General features: G+C 46.2%; 2 protein-coding genes and 2 non-coding genes across 4 annotated transcripts; 2 read left to right on the top strand and 2 right to left on the bottom strand.

Annotated features, from left to right (window-relative positions):
- Positions 1-1,209: 1,209 nt before the first annotated feature.
- On the bottom strand, positions 1,210-26,971 carry LOC141998292 (5-hydroxytryptamine receptor 3A-like). Its single transcript, XM_074971024.1, has 10 exons — positions 26,740-26,971; positions 12,073-12,230; positions 11,032-11,076; positions 10,832-10,941; positions 9,680-9,849; positions 7,763-7,923; positions 6,049-6,259; positions 5,597-5,764; positions 4,931-5,106; positions 1,210-1,835 (listed from the first exon to the last, which is right to left on the bottom strand). The coding sequence occupies exons 2-10, from the start codon at positions 12,088-12,090 to the stop codon at positions 1,743-1,745; spliced, it is 1,152 nt and encodes a 383-aa protein (XP_074827125.1). The 5' UTR covers positions 12,091-12,230; positions 26,740-26,971; the 3' UTR covers positions 1,210-1,742.
- LOC141998294 (ATP synthase peripheral stalk subunit d, mitochondrial-like) lies at positions 1,897-3,211 on the top strand. Its single transcript, XM_074971027.1, has 3 exons — positions 1,897-2,076; positions 2,803-2,865; positions 3,017-3,211. The coding sequence occupies exons 1-3, from the start codon at positions 1,975-1,977 to the stop codon at positions 3,146-3,148; spliced, it is 297 nt and encodes a 98-aa protein (XP_074827128.1). The 5' UTR covers positions 1,897-1,974; the 3' UTR covers positions 3,149-3,211.
- TRNAR-UCG (transfer RNA arginine (anticodon UCG)) lies at positions 16,678-16,750 on the top strand. Its single transcript has one exon. It is a non-coding gene; the product is annotated as a tRNA-Arg (tRNA).
- On the bottom strand, positions 26,072-26,144 carry TRNAR-UCG (transfer RNA arginine (anticodon UCG)). Its single transcript has one exon. It is a non-coding gene; the product is annotated as a tRNA-Arg (tRNA).

The raw sequence follows: 26,971 nt of genomic DNA, 5'->3' as shown, positions 1-26,971 counted from the left end.
CTGCTTCACTCGGTGCTGCTCTAACACACCCTTCCTGACGTACGATTCTCTGCATCCCCAATGCTTGTGCTTTGCAGGCTAAGCAAAGCTTAGAAACCCCAGAGGCTCATGACCCCAGATCCCTCTTATAAAACACACCCATCCAATACTAAAAAGGCCTGTGGAGGGGAGCTCTTCCTTAGGGGTGTGGAGGGAGAGGCTAGACTGGTCGTTAGTGAGACTTTGCAAAGCTCTCACGTGCCCGCCATGGTCCCCCTGACTGTCTCTGCATTCTCTGGTTTGTTGTTTGATGTGGACGATCCTTCCATGCTGGACACGGCTGTTCCTTCACTAGTTTATTGGCCGGCAAACACAGCTGGCTCATATGCCTGTATGTCTGAGGTGTATGTCTGAGGTTCAACTGGGGATGTGTCTCTATATGTATGTAAATAGGCTCATACCCCACACACCGGTGTATATAGAGAGAGTAAGGGCCACCACAGTGGAGCCAGGCTCTACGGCAGCCTCTGTAGCATTGCCCACCACCCAATCCTTTGCATCTGTAGCCTATGGAGCCAAAGCCTGCTCCTGTTAGGTCCTGGCAGAGCTCCCCAAGGGCGGGGACTCCACCCCCAGAATGACCACGTCTCTGACCCAGCTAGATCTCAGATGCTGAACTCCCTCGCTCAGCCCAGACCAGCAGGGGTGGGGGGGGTGGGAGGGTTCCACATCTCAGCCCCTCACCGTGCTGCATGGCCAGCCAGTGTGGGGATGAGCCTTGGTGCCCAGCCAGAGGTGTCTTTCCCCCATGGAGGCTGATCTAAAGGAATGGGAGCTGGGACTAGCCTTTTCTGCTCTCCCCCGTGGCCTGCGTGCCTTGGAAAAATGAAACTAGCCAAACAGCCCATGCATGGCTGAGCTTAAACTGAGAGCAGATGGAAAGGAGGATGAGTCCCAGGAGCACCATAAACTGGTACATCATGGGCCAAATTCCACCCCAGTGCATTCCCCTCCCCCCCTTCAGGGAGTCAGTGTGGTAACAACCAAGGCATGAATTCGCTGGGCTAGGATAGTGCAACCTCACCTAGCAGAATCAAACCTCCCAGGGTGCATGTGTTGAATACCGACCCCAGCTCCCAACAGCTGTATGGTGAGCAAACCCTCAGCCATGTGGCTAAAAGGGCAGATTGGCTTTCAGAGCTTCTGGATGTCTGGTGCACAGGTGCTGGCTAGGGATGCTCCTACACCCCCTGGCTTGAAGTGGTTTTCATGTTTATTATCTTTTTTTTTTTTTTAAACCCTTTGTCAGGCTTGCAAAACTGTAATGAAAACTAACCACCGCATTCACAAACTCTTGTTGTCTGCGCCTACCAGTGTTCATGATGAAAAAACTGAGTATTGCACTTGCCCATCCAGCCAAAAAAAGAGAGAACCAAATGTAGGCGTGTAGAATTTTGTGTGGCTGCTTTATTGCCATTTCCACGTTAATGAGGAGACTGAAAATACTGGCAACTAAAATGAGCAGAGTTGCTACCCTGGGGCCTGATGATGGGCTGGGCAGTGGATACTGCAGAGTTGTCTGGTGTGGAACTGGGAGTTCTCTGAAATTCCTGGGAGTTGTTCTATCAGCTATTCTGCTCCACCTGTACTGGTTGATGTCCTTGCCAGAGAAGCCCCCCGCTATTGACTGGGTTTATTACAAGACTGCAGTTGCTAAGTCCGGCATGGTGGATGAGTTTGAAAAGCAGGTGAGATTCTCGTCCTCAATTAGATGTTGCTGCTGATTTGAAATCCAAGTGGAGGCTGCTCATGTCTGATGTGTAAGACCCAGAACTGTGAACTTTTCCTCGAGCAGGCTGCTAGGTGAGGAAAGAGTATATGGTCAGAGCTTTCCTATTCTCTCCTGATTCCCAATATCCAAAGAGCACTAGTCTGGCTACTGGGGAAATATTAGCTCTGGGAGCATGCAGGGCTTCAACAGAATTGAGAGGCAACATGTTTAGAATTTATTTTTTGAATTTACAGTACAATGCACTAAAGGTTCCTGTGCCTGTGGACACACAAACAGACAAGATAAATGCCCAGGAACAGGAAGCTGTAAGTATTTAAAAACTCTTCCCTGCCACATGGTTTCTCTTTGATCTTTGTAGTGGAATAGAATAATTCTGACTTGGAGTCTGCTGGTGGGTAATTAATTGTGCTGAGGTACAGGAGCTGCAAAGTCTGGGTTTGTGCATACAGGCAGCTTTTGAGCAAGAATAGGTTCTCTCTACCTATACATGACCACACTTGCGGATTTAGGGTCTGGGACTCGATTGCAGTTCAGCTTGCTCTTCTGGTGTAATAAACTTGAAATTAGTGTAAGACAAAGGCTGCTAAACTGATCCACTGAGGATCTTACTGGCATCTTGTCAGCAGCCCAAAGGATGCACCTAAGTTGCATAAAATAGGCCTGACTCCTTTTTAGTGTGGAGCTGGAGTTCTTGGAGATTGCATGGGTCAAGATGGAGCATTGCATAGTGTGACTTCTATTCTATGGGCTCCTCCTCTGTGCAAAAGAGGAGGGTGGGTGTAACATAAACTCCAGGGGTTGTACTCAGGTTATTGAGGCTGGCAAATTCTCTAGCTAAAGACGTCAAGAGCTTGTACCTGTTTTATTTAAAGCAGATGCTATTTTAAGGCCAGTGTCTCTTTAAGGAAGAGGTAAGATGAGAATGGTGACTCACATTTGATGGCTAAAGTGAAATAGCCTGAGAGTCACAGCTTCACTGCATTAAACAATCTAGGATTAATGCGCTCACCAAATCCTTTGTTCTCTTGCAGGCTAAGAGTGCTGCTGAATATGTGCAGGCCTCTCAATCCTGTATTGTCCAGCATGAGAAACAGGTAAGTTTGATGGGTTCTACCCTGTGAATTTCATGTTTAAGGCAGCTTGGTATGAAACCTTGTTTTAATTTTCTAATTGTACATCTAGTTTAATTTGAATGCTTGCTTACATCTGACTTTAACATTTTCTGGTCTCCCCTCCCACTTCAAGCTTGAGAAGTTCAGAACCATGATTCCATTTGATCAGATGACTTTTGAGGACTTGAATGAGGTCTTCCCTGAAACCAAACTGGACAAGGAGAAGTATCCATACTGGCCATACAAACCTATTGAAGACCTGTAAATCTGTCTGAAAGCAGTTTCTGGTGACTGTCAAAGTCTCTAGAATCTTTTAAATAAAATAATTGTACAGGGCTTCAGCAATGTGTCTCATCTTGATCTCAAAACTAAAAGATTAAATCCACTAGGAGTTTTTGGATTTTTTTAAGTGGGTGATGAATGCTGTGAAATAAGCAGCAATTGGTTTTGGAGGCTCTGCACTCTTTACAGGGTAGGGATAGTTCCTGAAGGAGGACAGGATTGAGTCTTCCAAGCAGGATGCCACAGTTTAGTGTTTGTAGAATACTCTCCCTGTTCTTGCCGTTCAGGTTAAACCCAAGATTGTTCGGGTGACTGAGATAACAGTTCAGGGAACTGACCAGCCCAGTTTAACTTTCAGCCCTTTTCTGTATTACAAGTGCAAGCATCTCTCTCTAACCTGTTCATGAGACACTCATTGGACCTGGTTACAAACCTGGCAAAACCTTACAAACCTCCACCAGCTTTTTTCCCCCACAACCTCAGTGTGCCAGATGGGCTTGTGCCTCAGCACCTCTTATGCAGCTGTGCCATTAGCCCATGCTGCCTCAGCACGGCGTAGAAGAGGGCCACCATGGCTGTAGAGGCAGGGATGTGGGAGGGCTTTTCCATCGCACGGCCAGATGAATATTACGGACTGGTTACATGAACCCATCAAAGAACAGGCAGACATGCTGCTTTTGAGCTAAAGGTTGTGTGTAGCATTCGGGAATGTAGGTAAATGAATACGAGAGCAGCTTCACAACACGTGCCTTCTGAGAGGAGTGTAAGATTCTACTCGGTAGGTTTCACCTTCAGCCAAAGCCGTGACCATTTTTGCGTTTGTTATTTCTGGTTTCAGAGTAGCAGCCATGTTAGTCTGTATTTGCAAAAAGAAAAGGAGGACTTCTGGCACCTTTGAGACTAACAAATTTATTTAAGCACAAGTTTTCGTGAAGTGAGCTGTAGCTCATGAAAGCTTAAGCTTAAATAAATTTGTTAGTCTCTAAGGTGCCACAAGTCCTCCTTTTCTTTTTGTTATTTCTGGGTGATCCAGGTCTCCCATTACTAATGTGCAGTACTAATAAGGCAAACACTTCCAGTGGTCTGCAAAAATCAGATACATGGTATGTTTATGTAAGACAGCATGTCTTGTGACCAGCACTAGCTGGTTGAGATTTTTGCTATGGTAAATATACCTTTTCCTCTGGAGCTCATTATTTTCCTTTAAACTTGAATCCTGGGCTGTAGTTGAGGGTAGGAAGCCCTCCCTGGCCTGTTCCCTCCTTTGAGTTGATGGTGGTAGCCTGGACTCCAATGGCAGTTGGAGGAGCCTGTCTCATCCCATCAAGACCAGCACTAATCTAGTCCATTGTGTTGTTTCATGTTTGCTTTGTTCCCCCCAGATCTCCACGTGTAGTTCAGCACTTCTGAGAGGTACAGCTAAGATGACTTACACCTCCTCCAGTAATTCACTGTCAGCTGGAACACTGGCTCCATGAATGTATTTTATTCAGGTAACTTATTTGCTGATGGGACGCCCTAGGTGTACACATTACTTTACAAAGCACTTGCAAGAACAAGGCTCCTGCCCTGCAGAGCTTGCACTGTTATGCAGACATGAGTATACAGCTTAATTCAAGCATAAGAAGCAGGAAAACCTTTTTAGGGAGGAGGTTGAGGCACGCAAGTATTAGAAAAGGCAATTAGCCCACATTTAACCACTCCATTGTACAATAATGATGATGATAAACAGAAGTGATAAAAGCAAATGACTGCAAAAAAGCACCTTATCCAGAACTAGCAGAGCTGACTCATACTCCTGTAGCTCTGCCTGGGTCCCACTTCTCTGCCCTTCTGCATTGATTCTTTCCGTAAGCATGGGTAGTTCTATATTTCCCTTTCCAAGTGGGTTTGAATCCCTCCTCTCCTCTTGTCGCATGGCCATCTCAGTCAACGAATCTCCTACAATGGGCAGAACAGCAGCCAAAAGTAAATATACATTAGGGGAAATTGTGGACAAGAGCTGAGGCCTGCATGATGCTAAACTTGACTTTATTTGCTTGATAGTTTTTATTAAAATTTCATACACTTTTCCATCAGAAAATCTCAGGGACTGTTCTCGCTGAATGGGCTTGTGGGGCTGGCCAGAGTTGTTGGACTCTGCGTGGGGCTGGGTTTACAGCTGAGCCTCCATAAATAACAAAGGTGCAGCTCTTTTGTAGATATATGTTGCCTATATATATATTTGATTCGTATAATATATGCACCATAATGATATTGAGAGGTAGGTATCTTAACTGTGTGTGAATGTATAATCAAATGTGGCCTGAAACACAATGGACTTGGGTTCTAAGCCTGCTAGCATGATTGATTTCCAGAGATAAGGGGCTCTCTACTGACAGAACCCTGACACTGGATACGGATATTCAAATGGAGGTAACCAAACACCAACCCTGCTTGCTTAGGAGGTTTCTGGATGTTGTTCTAGCTTGCTCGCGGCATCTCAGCAGTTTCATAGCCTTGAGGAAAGGGTGGAGGGGTTTCTTCTTCAGCTGCATTAATAGGCAGGTCTCCAATACACCCATAATCATTAGGACAAAGACACCTATGAAAAACATCACTGCAAAACAAGACGAAGACAATGTGCTTGATAAACTCTCTGCCCTTCCTTCCTCTAGATCCATGGTTCTTTCTACTGTGGGCTTCTGTTCATAGAAGAAATATAGTGCCACAATTCCAGAAACTGCTCTGAATAGGGACTTATAGTATTACATCTCTACTGCAGTGGCTATGTGTTCCTCTTCTTACTATCTCTGAATAGGCGGCATGTTTGTATTCTGCTCTCTTCCTTACATCCAGTGCATGTCGAATATAAAGTGACTTTTACTCAATAAAGATAAGTACCTATTATGGGTGGGTCATCGGAAGAAGTGGGAAGAATGTCCTTAAGAATCAGAGCCAACACAGACTCTCCAATGATGAGTGACAGCTGGAAGCTGATCTTGTCCTCATAAGAGCTGCTGCTGAACAAGATAGTCATATCCAATAAGTAGAGAGCACATGATGGGAAGATAAGGTTCAAAACGTATAAAATGGGTCGTCTCTTCATGGAGATCTGGAGGGAACAAGGCAAACATGAAATAACTGAATGGGCTGGAAAAGTGCTGATCTCAATGGGATGAGACAGACTCTTCCTCCCTTGTTTGGAGTCCAAGCTATCAACTCAAAGGAGAGAACAGGCCCCAGTGGGCTTCCTATCCTCTAGTGCAGTCCATGCTTCAAGTGCCAGCCATAAATACTCGCCTTGATCCTATCCCCAGCTTTCTTTCCTTGCTTCCTTACCTTCATTTCCTACTTGCTCCCTACCCTCTAACCCCAACTTCCTCTCCTTTCATAATCTGACCCTTCTTCCACCTGTCCTGCTAACTCTTCCTTACCTGCCCATCTCTTTCTATCACCTACTTCCAGCCACTTCACCTAACCCCCTTTTCCCTCATTTTGGGTCAAGCCCTATGTTCTTCTACCCACTCTTGCTATTTTCCTGCTGGTATTCTCTGTATGAATATTCATGCACATGTGCCCACTGAATACATAGGCCCTCACTTGTCCGGTTTTTTTTCTTTCTACTCCTCTAAACACACATATTGAAACCGGATCGGACAAAAAGGTCCATCTAGTGCAGTGAGCTGTCTCAGAGTGGCCTGTATTAAATCTCAAAGGAAGATGAAACCGCCTTAGACCACATCCTCAGCTGTTATAAATCAGTGTAGCTCCATTGATATCATTGCAGCTATAACAATTTGTACCTACTGAGGCTCTGGATCCATAACTGTGTAGTTCTATGTCATGAAGAATGTTTTTTGTTACTGGCTATGAAGGAATCCAGCGACTTGCCAGCATTAGTATCTGACCCTGTATGCTCCTATGAGAGCTGTACTGTCAAAGGTCATTTTGCTGAAGCACGAAGTGGCTTGCACTGTAGACTGCTTTGGTTCCACCCTCTTTTGGCCTTCTTTCCTGCATTGTTAGGTGAGAGATGCTAGGAATGTGGCAGTGGAACTAGCATGAGTTGTCTTGGGCACATGTGCTGCTGGATTTGTGAAACTGCTGTAATTCTCCCATTTAGACATGGGAGTTGCCTATTTTCCCCTATGAACTCCTTGTAGAACACAGCACTTGGTATGAGCAGTAGATCGTGCTCTTTCTTGATTTCGCTCTACAGATCTACATTGTAGGGGTCAGGCAGACGCTGCAGAGGTGACACATTCCGAGACCTCTGTTTAGAGGTATGTAACTTTCATTTTTATCAGATCATTCTGTTTTGAGATTTCAGGCTCCCACAAAATTGCTAACATAGCAATACTAACTCTTGGATGTAAGCAAATAATATACATCTCCCTGGACCTTTTGTTAAAATACCTGTACTTTATAAAGTGCTTTGCCTGGTGGGGAATGTGTATTTGTAATTGTGGGAGTTAGTCCTTTTAAAGATGACTAGATTTTCCTTGGGTTATGTTTTTAGTTTTTGTAGCTGAGCCCTGATGTTCTGAAGGGCGCGTTTATGATAAATCAATGAATGAAATATATATTGTGTGAAATACAACTGATGATATAGTACCTCATAGATGATCCCAGTAAAGACTTCTTCCTCATCCTCTAGTCTGTATGGTATAATGTTTATGTTTGTGAACTTCCATTCTCCATTGGTCAAGTGATAAAGTTTGCTTTTTTTATTCACCTCATCTGTTGTCTGATTGGACCGGAGAATAAGGTCTGTTGCTGTTTGAGGAAAGAAAGTGAAGACAGAGTGGTTTAAAGGTGGTTCCTTTCTCCATACAGGGAGTTCAAATCTGTTGCCATAGTCCAGGTGTGTATTCAGAAGGAAGGAAGAGAAGGTTAAGATTACCCACCCACCCCTTGTGAGAAAGTTGCATCTCTTGCCCAAAACAGAACTAGTTGTGTACTTGGAGCTTGAGTCTTACTCCAGGATAAACTGGCAATAACTTCATTGAAATCAATGGAGTTATACCAGTATGAGATCAGAATCCAGCCCAAAGGTCACTGCTTAAATGGGAAGAAATGTCTGCTGACAGTAGGATTTCATAACTGTATTGGTCTTGAATACTTGGTTAAATTCTGTCTCCCATCTTATGGCCTAGATCCAAATCCTATTGAAGTCAGTGGGAGTCTTTCCACTGATGCCAGTGAGCTTCAGATCAAGCACCGAGGGCTAGTCTACACTGACAATGCTAAAGCGCTGCCGTGGCAGCACTTTAATGGCCTTGTGTTGTTGCGACGTCGCGCTGGGAGACCTCTCCCGGCGATCCAAAAAAGTCACCTCAATGAGGTGGGGCACTGTTTACACTGGTGCTTTACAGCACTGAAACTTGCCGCGCTCAGGCAGGGGGAGGGGTCACTCCCCATAGCGAGAAAGCTGCAGCGCTGTTAATTGCCAGTGTAGACAAGCACATAGAGGAGCAGTTGGCAGTGGCTGTCTCTTTCCTGTGCTTCCATAAATACTTGGGAGTAGCTACTATCTGGCCCTCTTCTGCACAGACTCACTACAGTGGCAATTGTGCAAATGGAGCATTTTCTTGGGAAAAATATCAAGGTCTTGATACTGAGATGGCTAGCCCCCTTCCCTGGAATGTTTCACTCCCGGATGTGAACTGGGCCTGTTTACTACTTGCATTCCTAGCAAAGAGTTTCCTCTTCAAATCGAGGCTGGCTGACTTTCTGGAAGAGCTGTTTTAGCCGAACACAAGTTATTGGGCTCAATTCAGGGGTAATTGGGTGACATTTAATGGCCTGTGACAGAAGGTCAGACTAGATGATCTAATGGTCCCTTCTGGCTTTAAAGTCTAGGAATGTCATGAAACATTTGATACCTTACTTTAACTAAACCAATTGCTTTTCAAGTGAAACTGGATTATTAGAATAGTTGTAGCTAAATGGAAACCTGTGCTATGCAAACAATAAAAGATCATACTTCAAAGTAAGTCTTGCCTCTCCATTTCTGTGACTACCATGGGGATAAAATAAGAAAGCATGCAGCAGTTGAAAACTAGATTTAGTCTGGAACTCAAATCTCTAAGTCTGGATCCCATCCTGCAGCCCTTTCTCAGTCATGTGATTAGTCTTCTCAACTTCATCCCTTGGAGTTCTATTTTTAATCTAGACCCTCATGTACGTTTTAAGGACAAGACCTTGCAAACTCAAGTAATCCTTATTGCAGTCAGTGGGACTAGTCATTTGACTAAGTTGACCACTCCTGGGAGTAAAGGCTTTGCAGAGGCAGATCCTGGATGCTTCCAGAGATATACATATAGGAGACTCCACAGTGGGAGATGGTTCCATAGCCCACCTTCCCTCTTACATTGTAATTTTTTTTAAAAAACACAATGGACACTATTGAGTAGTGAACATAAAAATTCAATAGCCGAACAGACCTGTGATCCATCTAGTCCATTGACTAGTTGGGGACAGTGGCCAGCACCAGCCAATCCAGTCTAGTTGTGAATAAGAATGGAAATACCTGGATGATTAATTGAGAAGAGGCTTATGCTGCACATCTGTGTGTCAAATGGAAACTTGTGCATCTCCAGGTTGCACGTTATGGTCACCTGGTGCTGTTGGGTTGTGCTAATGATGCCGTTGTGAGTGATGGACAGAAAGGGCCTGCTGAGCGATTTCTCTTCATCCACTCTGAAGGAACCAATGATTGAACAACAATGAAAAGTAAAATGACAAAACGCTTATTGCAGGTCGAAGACAATATTTTTTTGCAAACTCGCTGTTAGTCTGACTTTGAATGGTCAGTGAACCTTACTACATACAACAGGAAACAGAAGAGAGAGGGTGAGTGACAGCGAGTAACAAGGGATGAGAGATTTTAAAACAAACAGGGGAGGACAAAAAGACTGTGGGAGGAGACAGAAGAGACGGGAAGAGAGAAAGCAAGCAGAGAAAGTCTGGGGCGCAGAGAAGGGCTGATAACCCCAATCTACACTAAGACTTGTAGTGCACCCCATTAGCATGCTAGATGAGACAGGAGAGACATTCAAGGACATATGAACCACTTGCCGCATTGGACCAGGGACTGTTGGCCTAATTCTGATCTCACACAGCTTCCATCCCCTAACTATTGACTTTAGCTGAATTACTCCTGATTTCCACCATGTAAGTAAGAGCAGAATCAGGCCCTATGTCTTTATTTGTGTCTTGTGCAGTGCTGAGCACACAGCTGCTTCTTAACAAATAATTATGAATAATTAACCATTTAGGGACAATACCAAATATCACAGTACAGTGGGCATCTCCTGGACCTCCAGATTAAAAAGTGACAGGAGCCTCTAAAATATACTGTTGGAGTCTGTCTCCTTTTGATTGGCTTCCCTGTCTGTCAGATAGTTTTCCAATAGCCTGCACAGGTTCTCCTAGTGCCCCCTCACTTAGGGACTAAAAAACCCTGTTTTATTTAATGAATGTTTTCTTACTGTCATGAGATCAGTTAATTGATTCTTAGCTATTCCATCTCCCACCACCCAATTCATCCTGCAAAACCTTTGCTTATGGAGTAATCCTCACTCAGATGAGTTAGTCGCATTGATTTCAGTGGCTCCCATCATGTCCCTCATAATTACCCTTCTTACAGAAGCAAGTTGAAATCGGCCAAGGAGAGTCTTACTGTTCATAAATGATGATATATGGGGACCAAAATGTATCCACTGGTAGAACGAGTTTGGAAATGTTACAGAAATCCTGAGGATTCCAAGTCACAAAGACATTTTCCCACTTCTAGAGGAAAGAAAAATCACGGAATGGAAACAATTTCTGGACTCACAACACACAGGAAATAGCTTTGATTTTACAGAAAAAATCTCTTACCATGATCACTAAGAAATAGACAGTGACAGTTTGTAGCTTTTCAGTCTAGAGAAACAAAATGGGAAAGTGATTATCATGATTTCATTAACTAAGGCAGGTACCGAGCTTGGAGGCTGTTCAGCGTTTTTCTTATAATGATGGCGTGATGGGTGTCAGAGATATGAGAAAATCAGGGCACGCCATTCACGTACTTTTCTTGGTCTTACAAACTGAGGAATAGACTGGAAGGGTCAAGTTCAATGTTTGGAAAAAAAGAGTTGCCTGATAGAATTTGGCTGTGCAAATCTGTGCTGGGACAGGATCCAGAGCAGTAGAATGAGACAAAAATTGCAACATGGCTCAGGGAAATTGAGCCTACGGAATTGATCCGTGATGTATAAGGAGGGCAAAACCAAACAAGAATTACCAAGTCTCTCCTCACTCTCCCCCCAACTCCACTTTGCTGTAACACCGGCTAATATCGTGGGTTCCCTTTACCCAGGCTAAGCAGAGCTGTTTCCCTTGTAAGAGGCTTTTTTTGGAGGAAACAGAAAAAGAGAGAGGTTTGGATGAAATGCAAATCAAGGGCCAAATTCCTGAGTATTCTTGGACAACTTTGCAGTGCTTTGGCAACACAGTGCAGCTTAACAGGCCAATTAAAAAGTGGATAGGAGGCTGCTAGGGAAATGAATCTTGCCCTGGACTTTGATCTTTTAGAGCTCATTTTAATGTGACCCCGTTCAACATGTGATGAGGACTAAAGCAATTTTTAATAACCCTCTCATTTGTGCAGATGTGACAAGCTATTTTCTCCTGGCACCTCTAACAAACATTGCTCTGGATTCTACTTTCAAACCACAGCCATAAAGGCTGGAGAAGAAGATCTAAGGTGCGGGTTCTATCCTTTCACATCAGTGGCAGTAACAGTGGAGTTACTCCCGATTTGCGCTGGTATGAGTGAGAGAAGTCATTCACTCACTTTGGGATCATCAGCTGCCTCAGCTTTTCAATCTCCACAATATTTCCTACTATACAGAATAATAAAGAGGTTTGTTTCCTTACCACTGAGAGGATGGACATCAATATAAATTGTATCTCCACTTTCAACGGCTCTTCCCAATTTTCCTTGGGTATTGTATGTAGTGCGGGTGCCTTTTCAGAGGAGATATTCAGATACTGAATAACGTTATCGTACTTACAGAGCTGTTCTGGGGCAGCACCTGTGGAAATAAAATGAAAGTCTGGTTATGTCCAATCATTTTATCAGAGCAATACTGGGCAGAATCTCAGCATACACCACACAGCCAGCTTATGGAATGGGAATGCATCAGAGGATTAAAAGACATTGGGCTGTAGCTGCTAGAAAACCACTGTCAGATCTTTGTCCCCTTTCACACTGGCAGGACTAGGGTGCCCGTCTTAATCTTCCTCATACATGTATGAGAATATAAATTACTCAGGGGTTTTCCCCTGGTCCTACTCCAATTTAACTTACCTGTTGCCAAAGACAAAGTGAGAATAGTTAAGAATGCGTCCCACATCGTTCCCCTTTTCCTAATGAGGCAAATGATTCAGCTGATGCTACAGCTAGTTGCCAGTGGCTAACAGCTGAGGTGCCGGATGTGATTTGATATTAATCGGTGTAGGGAGGAAGCTTATATAATTGAAGGCTTTTTTTTTTTTATGAAGAATTCCGTGATAATGGCTCAATGCACTCAGATGGCTCTTGGGATCAGCTCATGAAATTACCATTAATGGATTTGATGTTACGGGACAAATGCTGTGGTAGAAATAGTTTGCTTTAACCCCATAGTCCCTCATGGAAGGTATTGCTTGTTGTTGGGATTTATTTATTCAAAACAAATTGAGGCTTTTTTGTTTTTAAATTTGTCCAAAGTGGGTCTTGCTGCTTATTGGACAGACTTGCCGCTGCACTCTTCCACGAGGGAACTGACCCCTGGTCTTCCATATCTCAGGCAAGTTCCCTAAGAACTAAGGATGGCTGTCTTTTGACAGTCTTGTGAATGTAGCCCTTTGAAAATGCTTGGGAACAAAATGTGCTGGGTTAAACATATTTTGTTTGATCTGAAATAAACTTTTTTGATTCACTGAAATTTTTCATGACTTTCAGCTTGTTTTGAGGAAAAAAACCCATTTTATCTTTTCAGCACTGCCAGCCAGCCGAAAAGTCAATCACTTTTAAAAACATCACCTAACTCTAAAGTTGCATGAAGTTAACAAACTACCTTCCTGGTAAGAAAGTTACATGGTCTCTCACTGCTGGCAGTTTATCCACCTTAGTTCCCTCTGCTTAAAGTGCCAGCCATATCCTGATGTCCATTCTTCACCGCTCTCTGCACTGTTTAGGCTCCATAGACTTGGCGCCTTCACAACTGCCCAGCCCTACTTTACCTGGTGCAGTTCTAAAGCTCAATCTTCCTGACTTCAGATTCCCTGCATCCCCAACTTCTGTGCTTCACAGCCTATACAAAGCTTAGGAACCCCAGAGGCTCATGACCCCAGATCCCTCTTACAAAACACACCCTTTCGAAAACTAAAAAGGCATGAGAAGAGGAGCTCTTAGGTGTTGTGGAGAGAGAGGCTAAACTGGTAGTTAGTGAGACTTCGTATCCAGCCAGGGGTGTCTTCCCCTGAAGAGGCTGATGTAAAGCCTTTTCTGCTCTCCACCATGGCCTGGGTGCCTTGAAAAGATGAAACTAGCCAAACAGCCCATGCATGGCTGAGGTTAAACTGAGCACGGCTGCAAAGGAGGGTGAGTCCCAGGAGCACCATAAAGGCTGGTGCAAGGATGTTTCGCACCCTAGGCGAAACTTCCACCTTGCGCACCACGCCCTCGGCCTGGGGAGCCGTGCAGCAGCTCCCCGCCCCAGCTCACCTCTGCTCTGCCTCCTCCCCTGAGCATGCCACCCTGCTCTGCTTCTCTCCCTCCCAGATTTGCGGCGCCAAACAGCTGATTGGCGCCGCAAGCCTGGGGGGGCGGGAGAAATGGAGCGGAGGCGGCATACTCGGGTAGGAGGCGGAGCAGAGGTGAGCTGGGGTGGGAAGTGGTTCCCCTGCACGCCACCCCCTCAGTTACTTGCTGCAGGCGGCCCTCCCCGTGCCCCCTTGCCCCAGCTCACCTCCGCTCCACCTCCTCCCCGGAGTGCGCTTTTGGCCACCCCCAACCACTTGGCACCTAGGCGGCCACCTAGTTTGCCTAGTGGTTGCACCAGCCCTGCATAAACCGAAACACCATGGGCCAAATTCCACCCCAGTGCATTCCCCTCCCCCGCCTCCAGGGAGTCAGTGTGGTAACAACCAAGGTGTGAATTCGCTGGGCTAGGATGGGGCAACCTCACCCAGCAGAGATGCTGGCAAAAAGCCCACCCAGCAGAATCAAACCTCCTGGGGTGCATGTGTTGAATACCAACACCCCCACAACAGCTGTGCAGTGAAAAAACCCTAAGTCATGTGGCTAAAAGGCTGGATTGGCTTTCGCAGCTTCTGGTTGCCTGGTGCATAGGCGAAGTTGTTTTCATCATATGCAGCAGTGGTTCTCAAACTTTTTTTCCCCGTGGACCACTTGAAAATTGCTGAGGGTCTCGGCGGACCACTTAATGATCTTTCCAAATGTTGTTTGTACTGTTAGCTAACTATTGCAAAGCACTTTGGATAAAAGCACTGTTTCAAAAAAAATAATAATTAAAGTTTTTTTTATTTTACAAATAAAAGCACACAACTCATATCTTAATATCAGTAGTCTTACCTTTCTAATGCAATGGATGTGCCTTCTCTCTGCCACCGTGGCAGCCGCTGAGCTGGGGCTGGGAAGGAGGGGGGTCTCCCTCACCACAGCAGCCCCTGAGCTGGGGCTGGGAAGGAGGGGGGGGTCTCCCTCACCACAGCAGCCCCTGAGCTGGGGCTGGGAAGGCAGGGGGTCTCCCCCACCACACCAGCCCCTGAGCTGGAGCTGGGAAGGAGGGCAGTCTCTCCCCGGCAGCAGCAGCCCTGGAGCTGGGGAAAGTCACCTCTTTCTCTGGCCGCTGCAGCCCTGCATGTCCCAAATTCCCCCCACTCCCTCTTCTCACCCCACTGCCCCCTCCCTCCTATTCCCCCAAAGGCCACCACCTCACATTACGTGTGTGTCTTCTCCAAGGTCCAGGCACCTAATTAGTGGAGACACGCCTGCACGCCTCCACTAATGAGGTGTGTGGCCCTTCATTCTTTCATGTGCCGCCGCCCAGGCATGCACCTTAGGGGGAACGATCTGTGGACCACCTGAATGGAGCTCGCGGACCACTGGTGGTCCATGGACCACAGTTTGAGAACCTCTGATATACAGAAACAACAAGGAGTCCGGTGGCACCTTAACGACTAACAGATTTATTTGAGCATAAGCTTTCGTGGGTAAAAACCCCACTTCTTCAGATGCATGGAGTGAAAATTACAGATGCAGACATAAATATACTGACACATGAAGAGAAGGGAGTTAACTCACAAGTGGAGAACCAGTGCTGACAGGGCCAAGTCGATCAGGGTGGATGTATTAATTCATTTGCAGATTTAACATCATTCATTTGGGCTTGAATAGGGACTGGGAGTGGCTGGCTCATTACAAAAGCAGTTTTGCCTTTCCTGGAATTGACAACTCCTCATCTATTTTGGGAGTGGGCTACATCCACCCTGATCGACTTGGCCCTGTCAGCACTGGTTCTCCACTTGTGAGGTAACTCCCTTCTCTTCATGTGTCAGTATAATTATGTCTGCATCTGTAATTTTCACTCCATGCATCTGAAGAAGTGGGGTTTTTACCCACAAAAGCTTATGCTCAAATAAATCTGTTAGTCTTTAAGGTGCCACCGGCCTCCGAGTTGTTTTTGTGGATACTCCCTAACAGGGCTATCCCCTGACACTTCTGACACACAGGATTCAAGTTTGGTTCAATAGCTCTCAGCAACCCCACTATACACCAGGCCAGAGCTGCTGGGCCAATTTGTATCTGCTCCTCTCTCCATTGAGGGACCCCGATGCCGGCCCACCCCCTTGGCTCTGGGGGCAGAGTGTGGACACGGGCCAGCCGGGTCTGAGCCCTGGCACTCCTGCCAGCCTGGGGTATCCATCCAGGGACGCAACTGATGCGGGATCTGGGGCTGGCGGAGGTGGGATGCAGCCGTGTACTGCCTGCTGCTCCAGGCGGAGGAGAGACAGCCTGGGAAGGAAAAATCCCCGCAGAGCCGCCGGGGCGGGGACCGCGGCTCCAGGCTAGGCTCCCGCAGCTGCTCCGTGTCCCGCTCTGGAAGCGGCGGTGGCTGCAGAGGATGCTCTGGGCACGGGGAGGGGAGAAAGAGCGCGGAGCAGAGCAAAGCCGCCGGACGGCGGGGGACCACACCGGGCAGCAACGCCCCCGCCGCCGCAGGCTGTTTGCAGGTCAGGCGCCCCTTCCCCCCGGAATGCCCCTGCAGACCAGGCACGCGGTGGACCACTCTGCACCAGGGCAAAGATGTCTTCCCTGGTTTCCTGGGCAAAGCTGGGCGCTGGGAGAGCACGTGGGTGGGTGACTGGACAAGCTGCGTGTGCCAGAAGCAGCCCTGAGGCTCTGTATTGGCTTCTGCGGTGCAGGTGGCAGGGATGCTCTTTCCTAGGATGTGCCAAGACCATAGCCACGGTGACCGCGTGGCCTAATGGATAAGGCGTCTGACTTCGGATCAGAAGATTGAGGGTTCGAGTCCCTTCGTGGTCGGTTGACTTTTTTTTCCCTCAAAGAAATGTCCTTTGCAGAACCAGTCTTTGCCCATGCAAACTTAGTTGCCGAAGGAGCGTTTAGTGCACTCAACTGATCTCAGAGGCGCCACTAGAAAGCCGCGCCTTATACGTTGACATAAGTGGAAGGCTAATCCCAGTGAAGTTTTATATTGGGTCCTAGTTTGAATTACAGAGCCTAAGAGAACAAATAACACACTGTCTTCCTCTGTAGACCACAGATCAGAACTCGCTGATTTCTTCCTTTTCCCTCGGAAGTTGTTAAAGAAGGACGGACAAGCATTAGTTAGCACCCATGATGGCAGTAAAGGAGACCTCAGCTTTAATTATAATGAAGGAAGATGGTGGGGTGGAAAGAGGACTCCCACCGAGACAGGTTTGCAAGAAGGGAGAATCTAAGAAGTTTGGGACTGTTGCCAATGAAAACTACATGACTTCTAGTTCTATGCATGTGCCGCAGACCCATAATAGTTCATCACTAAAGATGAAGGGTTGGCAGTGCATTTGGGTAGACCCACTCTAGCCCAAACTCTCTACCTTGGGAAAGTCCCATGTGGGGTAGCCCGCTGTCCTGTTTAATTTCTTTGGCACAGCGCCTCAGACTGTAATGCCTTCACCCCTAAGGAGTATTAATTAGCACAGAAAAAGTATGAAGCACACTCTGTTGTGCACTTTTATGGGTCCTCAATAGAGAGCTGAACTTCCATTGTAGCCTAACTACACCAACATGATCACACTTCAAAAAACCATTTGGAGATCAACTGGGGACCTGGTCAATCTCTGTCAGCCCCAGATATCCCAGACCAGATATCCGTGAAAACAGCAAGCAAAAAATAAATGTGTCTGTTGGGTCAGGGAAGGCAACAACTGAGGTTTACAAACAAACCTAACAACACTGAGGTTTAAAAAAAACAAACCACCTGGGCACTCTGATTTTAGGGATATTTCCATTTATCAGTCCCAGACACTGGTTTCCTAATGGACACCCAGATTTCTATGTCCCACTTAATAGAATAAAGCACTAAAGATCATGTGAGTCTTGAAGCTCCTACAGCACTACTGCTGCCCTGTGAGTGACATTATCCTATGGAATAAATGTTGGGCTTTCAGACCTGGTGCTGCCTGAGGATTAGTGAGTCAAGAAAGGACGATGTAAACTGGAAATTGGCTTGTGTGTCTTGTCTGTAAAAATCCTTGGTCTATGTAAATAGCAGGGTGAAGCAGAGTGTCCTGAGGGAATTGTTAACTTCAGGTCCATCTCTCCCCCCCCCCCCCCCCCCAAAGATACTTTAACAAGTAAAAACTAAAGGCCACAAAAACAGACCTGTAAAATAAAAACTGGATGGAGCCAGTGGGGCTGACAATGAAGAATTGATGACAGAAGTCGACAGGAAAAATAATTTTTAGCAGGTCAGAAACTGGGACTGGATGGCCGGGTGATCACTCAATAACTGCCCTGTTCTGTTCATTCCCTCAGAAGCATCTGGCACTGGCCACTAACAGAAGATAGGATACTGGTCTGCTCCAGTATGGCTGTTCTCTTATTTTTAGGATAAGCAAAAATGTATTAAGTTGTCATGATTTATGCATGAGAATGTTTTAATTAGGGGGTTAGAGTACATAGGTACACAGATGAGGTAACTAGGTAAACTGAGTCTGTGCAAAATTTTGGGACAAGGGATAAAATATAGGTGATGGACAATAGGAGAGTGGAGAAGACCAGAGATTTGGAGAATTGCCCTGTCCCCAGGAGACTTAACTTGTTCAATGATCTTTCTTGCCTGACCTGCTTTAGTACGTATTCATAGGTGACAACAGCACGGTCTTAAACCGTACAAAATGAAGGCTAAAATAAACTGTTTAAGCCTAAATTGAAATGGATCTTGTTTTTCACCCAACAGCCCCAATCTTTAGGGTAGGGTTGGAAGGACTGGGTCTATTGAGGCCCCAAAAGTCTGCGTGCAAGTTCTGAGCTGAGGCTGTCATGGACTTGTATCCATAGAAGAGACCTCTCTTTGTGGGGTGTGAAAGGACTGCTCCCATACAACACCTTTCACAAAGCATCCCACATTTCTGGAGGTTCAGTTGGTGTGACACTATACCCCATATTCTTCATAGCAATATTATGAGTATGGCATAATCATGATGTATTTCATGCAAGATAAGTATGTGAGATATCATTGAAAAGGTTTCAGAGTAGCAGCCGTGTTAGTCTGTATCCACAAAAAGAAAAGGAGTACTTGTGGCACCTTAGAGACTAACAAATTTATTTGAGCGTAAGCTTTTGTGAGCTACAGCTCACTTCATTGGATGCATGAAGTGGAAAATACAGTGGGGAGTTTTATATACCCAGAGAACATGAAACAATGGGAGTTACCATACACACTGTAACGAGAGTGATCAGGTAAGGTGAGCTATTACCAGAAGGAGAGGAAAAAAAACCTTTTGTAGTGATTGAAAAGGTTATGATTTACTGAATATGTTGATCCTATTTGTATGCTTGGATCATTTTTGTATCTGAAGTTAGGAATATTGACTGTGTATCTGTATTTCAGGTAGTTATTCCTGGGCAGCACCCAATAGGCAAAAAGCTCTCAGTCTAAATGACTGGCTGGCAAGGGCCCATTCAAGTTGGATGGCCCATCAGGGGAACACTTGGCTCTGAATGGACCATGGAAGACACCCATCTACATCTAATGGGCTTTCCTGTAAACATTCTAACTAAATTATGGGTAATGGCCTCCGCTATGACTAAGCGAAGCAGCCATGGGCATGTGACTTGCCCATGGACTCTACAGGAACATGTGACCAGGTCACCTGGTGCTGGACTCCATCGTGGGATGTCAGTGTTTTTCCACAGGCTGGCATGGGACCCAAGCTTGGAGACAAAGGGTTCCCACCCTATGCAAAAGCTATTTAAGGCAGGGGAGTGACATAATCATGGTTCTTCACTGACTCCCCACTCAAAGCAAGAGACTCCAGGAAACACCTGAGGGAACAAAGACTGAACCAGGGGAAGAGCTGGACCCAGGCTAGAGGGATTTTTAGCCTGTGAAAGGAACACCTGGGGTTTTTAAGATGTAAGCAAGTGCAGGCTGCTTACATCATCATTTAGGATGAGAATTTGCTACTTGTATTAAGCTTAGTTTGCGTATTTTGTTTGTTTGCTAGGTAATCTGCTTTGCTCTGTTAGCTTTTAAGTGATTATAAGGGACAGCAATCTTTTGTAGTTCATGAACTTATTTTTGCTTTGTCTAAAACCAGTGTGTGGGAGTCATAACTTGGGCCAGAGAGCTGTTGCATATCCTTCTCCACATTGAGGGAGGTGGCAAATTGCATGAGCTTACGCTGTACAGACCTCTGTGCAGTGCAAGATGGTATAATTTTGGGTTTATACTCCAGAGGGGGATGCATGCCTTAGCTGTGCCTTCCCAGCAGCGGCTGGTTAAGGAACCTCAGTGTATGTAACTACAGCTGGGCGTGTCTCTACCCGTATGCGTACTGGAGCCTGGGAGAGGGCTTGGCAGGCTGGTCACAGCAGTACAATGTATAGGGAGCCCAGGCTGGTGGGTCAGGGGGGTTCAGTGGTACCCCAGTTCCAGGTGGCAGCCCAGGGGAACCTGTCACAGTTGGCTCTACAGAGATCATTAAAACTGAGGATGTTGAGGAACTTCCTGTTTTGTTTTAATTGTTCTCAACGTAAAGCAGAGGTGCACATCTCTTGTTTATTTCTTCTCCATTTAAGTTCAGTGACTGGATAGAAATTCCCCTCCTAACCACAGCTGACCGCCTGCTGGCACAATTGCAGAGCGGAGGCTGGGTACTGGATTTTGCTTGCTGGACTTGTCAACCAGATTGTAGATATAATTTGTCAAGGTGCCTCCATCTATTCTTCATGCTTCTGATTCTCTTCTACGTAGGAGAGTTTATGGTACTGCTTGGATTTTCCTCCTCCCCACCCATGCTGACTTTAAAATGGTCACAGATGTATGGGTGAAAGCATATAGCTCAGAGTTAAAAAAAAACAAAAACTCACATGGCCGGTTCCTTCCATTTAAAAGCTTGCTTTGTTGCTTCTCATTGTTTTTATGACATTGGCAGACCAGATGTCCGCTCATGCCAAGGCCCCTAACCCTCACTGAACACTGGCACATGCATAGCTGGAAACCAGTCTGGCTAACCTTTGTGTTAGTATAGGTAAAATAGATATTAGAGTTATAAGAATTTGTTTAGCGTTTGAAGTGCTTGTCGGGTGCTGCACATGTTAATCTTTCTTAACATCAGTACCCCATGTTAAGGTTATATTAAGTGTTTGTGTTGTTAACCTCGAACTATTTAATGCTTCTTCCCTGTTTGAGTTACATAATGTAAAATAAAAGGAGGACTGGTGGCACCTTCGAGACTAACAAATTTATTTGAGCATAAGCTTTCGTGAGCTGTAGCTCATGAAAGCTTATGCTCAAATAAATTTGTTAGTCTCGAAGGTGCCACAAGTCCTCCTTTTCTTTTTGCGGATACAGACTAACACGGCTGCTACTCTGAAACCTGTCATAATGTAAAATACTGGTTTTCTTACCAAAGGTGTTAGGTCCTACACACAAGAAGGCCCATCGAAACCAAATGATTCGTTGTGAAACATCAAAAGACAAAGACTTTGTGCTGGTGGAGAAGCAATTAACACCTATGAACAGGAGATGTGCACAAGGCCTCGTCCCATCAGTTTGAACTCGGACGGGAATAAAAATTCCTGGCAAGAAGGAACTGTATCCATATGCTGCTTGGACTTCCCGGAGAGGGCAGGACTTCAATCAAAGCATAAGCAAAGGATTTCTGGCTGTTTAGCTTGTGTTAGCCCCAGGGGTGAACAAAGGAATTGAAATATGATAACTTTTGGAGGGGCATGTTCTGTGCCCTTGCCGTGGCCCTGGGGCTGAAGGAGCTCTGGGCCTCTGCAGATTATTGGGGGGGACAAGGCCTGTCCCTGCTTGCCCCCTCTTGTGCACACCCCTGGTTAAAGGATCTATAGAGCTTGCATATTACAGCAGTTTTCTATCACCTTTTGGAACCCAAGACTAGCTAATTTGTGTGTGTATATTTACCTGCTTTAATCTTGTAAATAACTAGTTTCTTTTTCCTAGTTAATACATCTTTAGTTAGTTAATAATAGGATTGGCTACAAGTGTTCTCTTAGGTGAGAGATCTAGGGTGCACTTTGATGGGTTCCCCCTGGGGTCCTGCCTGGAACTGGGGTACCACTGAGCCCTCCTGACCCACCAGCCTGGGTTTCTACTCACACAGTACTGCTGCCAAGCCCTCTCCCAGACTCCAGTACACACACAGGTAGGGACACACCCAGCTGTAGTTACATACACACAGGTTCTTTAACCAGCCCCTGCATAGGAAGGCACAGCTAAGGCACTACTCCGTTCCTAAGGCACGCACCCCTCTCTGGAGTGGAAACCCAAAATGATACCATCTTGCACTGCACAGAGAAATGTACAACATAAGCTCCTGAAATTCACCCTCTCCCTCAATGTGGAGAGAGAGATGCCACAGCTTTCTGTCCCAAGTTATGACTTCCACACACCAGTTTTAGATAAAGCAAAAATAAGTTTAACAACTACAAAAGATAAATTTTAAGTGATTATAAGGAATAGCAATCAGATCAAAGCAGATTACCTAGCAAATAAACAAAACATGCAAACTAAGCTTAAGATGCTACATAGGTCAGATATGAATGGCAAATTCATATCTAAATGATGATGATGCAAGCAGTCTTCAGATTCTTAAGGCGCAAGCTGCACTGGCTTGCAGCTTAGAAACCCCAGGTGTTCCTTTCACAGGCTAAAAATCCCTCTAGCCAGGGTCCAACACTTCACCGCAATTCAGTCCTTGTTCCTCAGGTGTTTCCAAGAGTCTCTGTGGGTGGGGAGTCAGTGAAGAACCACAATGATGTCACTCCCCAGCCTTAAATAGCTTTTGCATAGGGCAGGAACCCTTTGTCTCCAAGCTAGGTTCCCACGCTAGCCAGTGAAAAAAACTCTGGTATTCTAAGATGGAGTCCAGTACCAGGTGACCTGGTCACGTGTTCTTGTAGAGTTACACTGGCAAGTCATGTGCCCGTGGCTGCTTCGCTTAGTCATAGCAGAGGCCATTATCCATACTTTAGTTAGAACGTTTATAGGAAAGCCCGTTAGATGCAGATTGGTGTTTTCCACAGTCCGTTGTGAGCTAAGTGTTCCCCTGATGGGCCACCCAACTTGAATGGGCCCTACCCAGCTATCATTTAGACTAGTGGTTTTCAAACTGCAGGTTGCAACCCAGTACTGAGTCACGGAATCTAAGGCACTGGGTCACGGTGGCTATGGTCAGCACCGCCGACCGGGCCGTTAAAAGTCCTGTTGGTAGCGCCTGGCTAAGGCAGGCTAGTCCCTACCTGTTCTGAAACCATGCTGTGCCCTGGAAGCGGTCAGCAGCAGGTCCAGCTCCTAGGCAGGGGGGCCACGGGGCTCCATGCACAGCCCCTGCCCTGAGCACCAGCTCTGCACCCCCATTGGCCAGTTCCTGACCAATGGGAGCTGGGGTGGGGGCGGTGCCTGCGGGTGAAAGCTGTGCAGAGCCACTTTCGTGCCTCTGACTAGGAGCAGGACTTGCTGCTGGCTGCTTCCAGGGCACCATGTGGTCTGTGGTGCCAGGAGAAGCAGGAAGCCTGCCTTAGCAGCCCGGCTGCACTGCTGACTGGAAGCCGGCCAAGGTAAGCCTGCACCCCAGCCCCCACCCAAACCTGGAGCCCCTTCACCCAAAACCCCTCATCCCCTCATGGTGGACCTTTGTAGGGGCTGAGGGGGCACACAGAACCCCCTAGCATGGAGGAAAGGTGGTGCAATGTGGCATACAAACCTCACCCAAGGCAGGAAAGAGTTAATGGGGTACTGGCGATGCAATCCACCTGCTCTGCAACACCAGGGAGGTATTAAAGAGGAGATGAGAGCACTGCTCTGCTGCTAAGAGGCAGGTTGGGTGAGCAGGTGTAGGGTGGGTGCTCATGGTGGCTGGGCCCAGGGAGACTATGGGTGGTCGGGTATCCTGAGGAAAGGGAAGAGTTGGTTTCTTTATGCTTGTTGTGGGCTGGTGGGTGGGAACCCTGGAAGGGGTAGAGCTGTCAGAGGCCTAGCTGGAGAGCTATGGAGCTGCAACCTGGGAGGCTTTAGAGAGTGCGTGGAGCAGTGGAGGACCCATGAAGTTGGAGTGGCTGGTGTGCTGCTTGATGCTGTGAGAGGGTGCTCTAGTAAGGCTGTTCTAATCCAGGTGGGAATGGGGGCAGGGGGGGCAGACAGAGCACCTGGCATGGGAGGAGAATGGGGGACACGGGAGTGGATGGAGGCAGGAGATGGAGGATTCTGGTGAGGTGATGAGAAGGGGGTGAATACAGAGCCCCTCTCAGGGGGACCCTAGGAGGGGGGGAGTAATAGGGGCACACACAGCTGTGGGGAGTAGGGTCATAACCCCTGGTGGTGGTAGAAGACTGAAGGAACCTGATCTGGGGGAGGGGGGTACACACACAACCCCTGCAAGGAGGGAATTGGGGGGCTTACAGGAAGTCCCTGAAATAGAAGGCAATGGGAGGGTGGCACTTGGGGGAATGGAGGATACATCAAGGACTCTGTGTGTGCAATGATCTCCGCTTACAGAAGCTGACCCTTCCCCCAATAATGTTAAGTTTTGTGTGTGTCTGTCCATCGCGCTCAGTCTTTACATGAAAAAATATTTGCTTTAAAAATGAGAAAGGATGTAACCTTCAAAAATCACGTGCAGTGCCTTGAGAGAGTTACAAGTAAAGTCCTCGTGGCTAGATCTCCAATCTCCGTGAATGAGGTGGCTAGTGATATAGTTCTGTTGACAGACTCTCTATTATTTAATATGAAAGCAATGCCAATAAAATGGAACATATAAAATAAAAAGAGGATAGCTTATCCCTGTAAGACAGATGAGATCACTCACTGACTAAATCTACTACATCTTGGTCTGTAGTAAATAAAAAGTATTCTGATATCCTTTCCAAAATAGTTAGTTCTTAAAGTTTTTCAAATAGTTTTATTTATTGTTCCTGGAAACAATAATTAGGCTAAAAGATGCCTTAAATATATTTCAATTAAAATGTGCTTAACTAAAATGATGACAGAGAGATTTAAAACACTTGGGGTTTTTTTACAATTATGAAAGCAACCCTTCACTCTAGAGATGACACTTGAACCCCTAATCTCTAGGTTTGGAAGCTAGTGCCTGTATTAGGCCACTAGAACTGGGTGAAAAGGAGTTTGCATTATTTGCCACTTGATTCCTCATATTGCTCTGAAATATAGTTGCATGAAGATTTTTGTTCTTTCAAGTCCCTTTTCTGCCTCGTGCTGACACTAAGCCCTGTTGGTCCCCTTCTACTGCAAGCAGCTCTTTATCTTTTGCTTCTTCCAAATGCATCTGCAAGAGTCTTTACTCAATTCGTTTTTGGTACCAGGCAACTGGTTTCATACCAGAGTGACAGTGACTCAGGAGCCAGACAGCACATCTCTTTCCCACACCTAGCTCACAAGAACAATATCCCAGCCTTTTCTTTTTCTTTTTCGACACTTTCACTAAAGAAAGCGAATCACCCTGAGAGTAACAAGCTCATTTCTCTGTGAATGTTTAACTCTGGGTGGGCATTTGGACATAAGCCCTTTTGATTGTACATGGCCTGGCTGGGCATGATCACCTAAGTGTGTAGCACATCTGTGTATGCATTCTCTGTCCTGAAGCTTTCTTTTTCATCATGCCCACATCTGGTGGCAAAATCTTCAAAGGCCAAATTCTGGGTAGTTTTCATGTTACTTCCTTAGACATGCATTTGTAGCAAGACAATGCCAATCACCTCTTGTTTTTCCCCCCTTATCTTCGTCCCCACCTTTCTACAGAGATGCTGGGCTGACACCATGCACTTCTCCCAAATGCATAGGGTTAAATAAGGGCTATAATAATAGGACCTATTTCTCATGTACAGGGATCAGTTCTGAATGGGTAGAGGAGAGCAGGATGATTGACTGTGAGCTAAACTCTGCTTTCCCTACTCTTCTGGGGAAGCTGCTTTCTCAGCCTGGCATTGAGGGGACCAAATGTGCGCAACTGCTTCCTGGCAAATCACACTTCAAAACAATCTCCATGGCCTTTCCTCTAAACAATCTCTTTAACACACTCCGCCTCATTTTCCCATTGAACACTTTGACCTTTTCATGCTGCTTGGAAATTACCCCTATTAAAATAAAATCGACCACGAAGGGACTCGAACCCTCAATCTTCTGATCCGAAGTCAGACGCCTTATCCATTAGGCCACGCGGTCCCATTAGGTAATAGAAGAGCAGTGATGAGGAGAACATGTATCCTAGCCAGCAGCTGTTACTTGTCGCTTTTATCGGGGATCCTTGGAGGTAAGAGCTGGGGAGTTCCACGTATTTATAAGAATCCTGCCATGCTAGTGAGAGCTACGCCTGTGCTGCGAGGGAAGCTCACAATACCTTTTGCATCTCTTCCGCATTTGTACTGGGTGTGGGGAAAAACTCCTCCTCTGAGCCCTTTAAAAATGCATGGGCCATAAAAACAATGAATTGAACCCCAAACCTGTTCTTAAGTTTTATTTTTTGTTCTAGGCAAACCCTCGTTTGCTTTCAGAGATTATTTCAGTTCATTTAATAATAATCAAAATAGCGATTTACACCTTACCGTAGGCTACTCCCGGCTGTGCTCCGAATTGAAGGACTAATTTTCCTGGTGTAACTGTAAATGTGATTGCCCAGGGTTGTGACAGTCACCTGGCTTCTTATTAGTGAAAGCTCACGCCAAGAAACTGATGGATAAAAATATTGTCCTTGTGACTACCTTTTTTTTTTTTTAAAAGGAGGAGGGGAAAGATGGAACGTGACTTCAAACCCATCTACCTCTGTGGCACGTGCAGACGACTAGCTGGTGCTTTCAACAAAGCCGCCTTTATCGCTGCCCGCCCTGGGAGTTCTCGACGGGCACAACGTAAGCCGCTGACAACGCGCCGGCGAATGCAAAGCGGCTCCGCTGACACGCGGGATTCGAACGCCTGACTTCCTGCTTCACACGAGCAGGCTTTTTCCGCGAGGCCACGGAATCACTGCGGTAAGCGGCGGCGCCCTGGGCTAA

This window comes from Natator depressus, chromosome 14 (genome assembly GCF_965152275.1).
Source record: "Natator depressus isolate rNatDep1 chromosome 14, rNatDep2.hap1, whole genome shotgun sequence".
In the NCBI taxonomy this organism is placed as follows: Eukaryota; Metazoa; Chordata; order Testudines; family Cheloniidae; genus Natator; species Natator depressus.
The sequence above is the reverse complement of the archived record's forward strand: the minus strand, read 5'-3'. Positions and strand labels throughout refer to the sequence as shown.

Excerpts from the sequence above, each read along its gene's own strand:
- LOC141998294 (XM_074971027.1), top strand. The coding sequence starts at position 1,975 with ATGTTTAGAATTTATTTTTTGAATTTACAGTACAATGCACTAAAGGTT. Across the intron at positions 2,077-2,802 it reads ATGCCCAGGAACAGGAAGCT|GCTAAGAGTGCTGCTGAATA; the intron begins GTAAGTATTTAA and ends GTTCTCTTGCAG. Across the intron at positions 2,866-3,016 it reads TTGTCCAGCATGAGAAACAG|CTTGAGAAGTTCAGAACCAT; the intron begins GTAAGTTTGATG and ends TCCCACTTCAAG.
- LOC141998292 (XM_074971024.1), bottom strand. Across the intron at positions 9,850-10,831 it reads TATATCATCATTTATGAACA|AGTGGATGAAGAGAAATCGC; the intron begins GTAAGACTCTCC and ends TGGTTCCTTCAG. Across the intron at positions 1,836-4,930 it reads CTCTGCTAGTTCTGGATAAG|CCTGCTCGAGGAAAAGTTCA; the intron begins GTGCTTTTTTGC and ends CTCACCTAGCAG.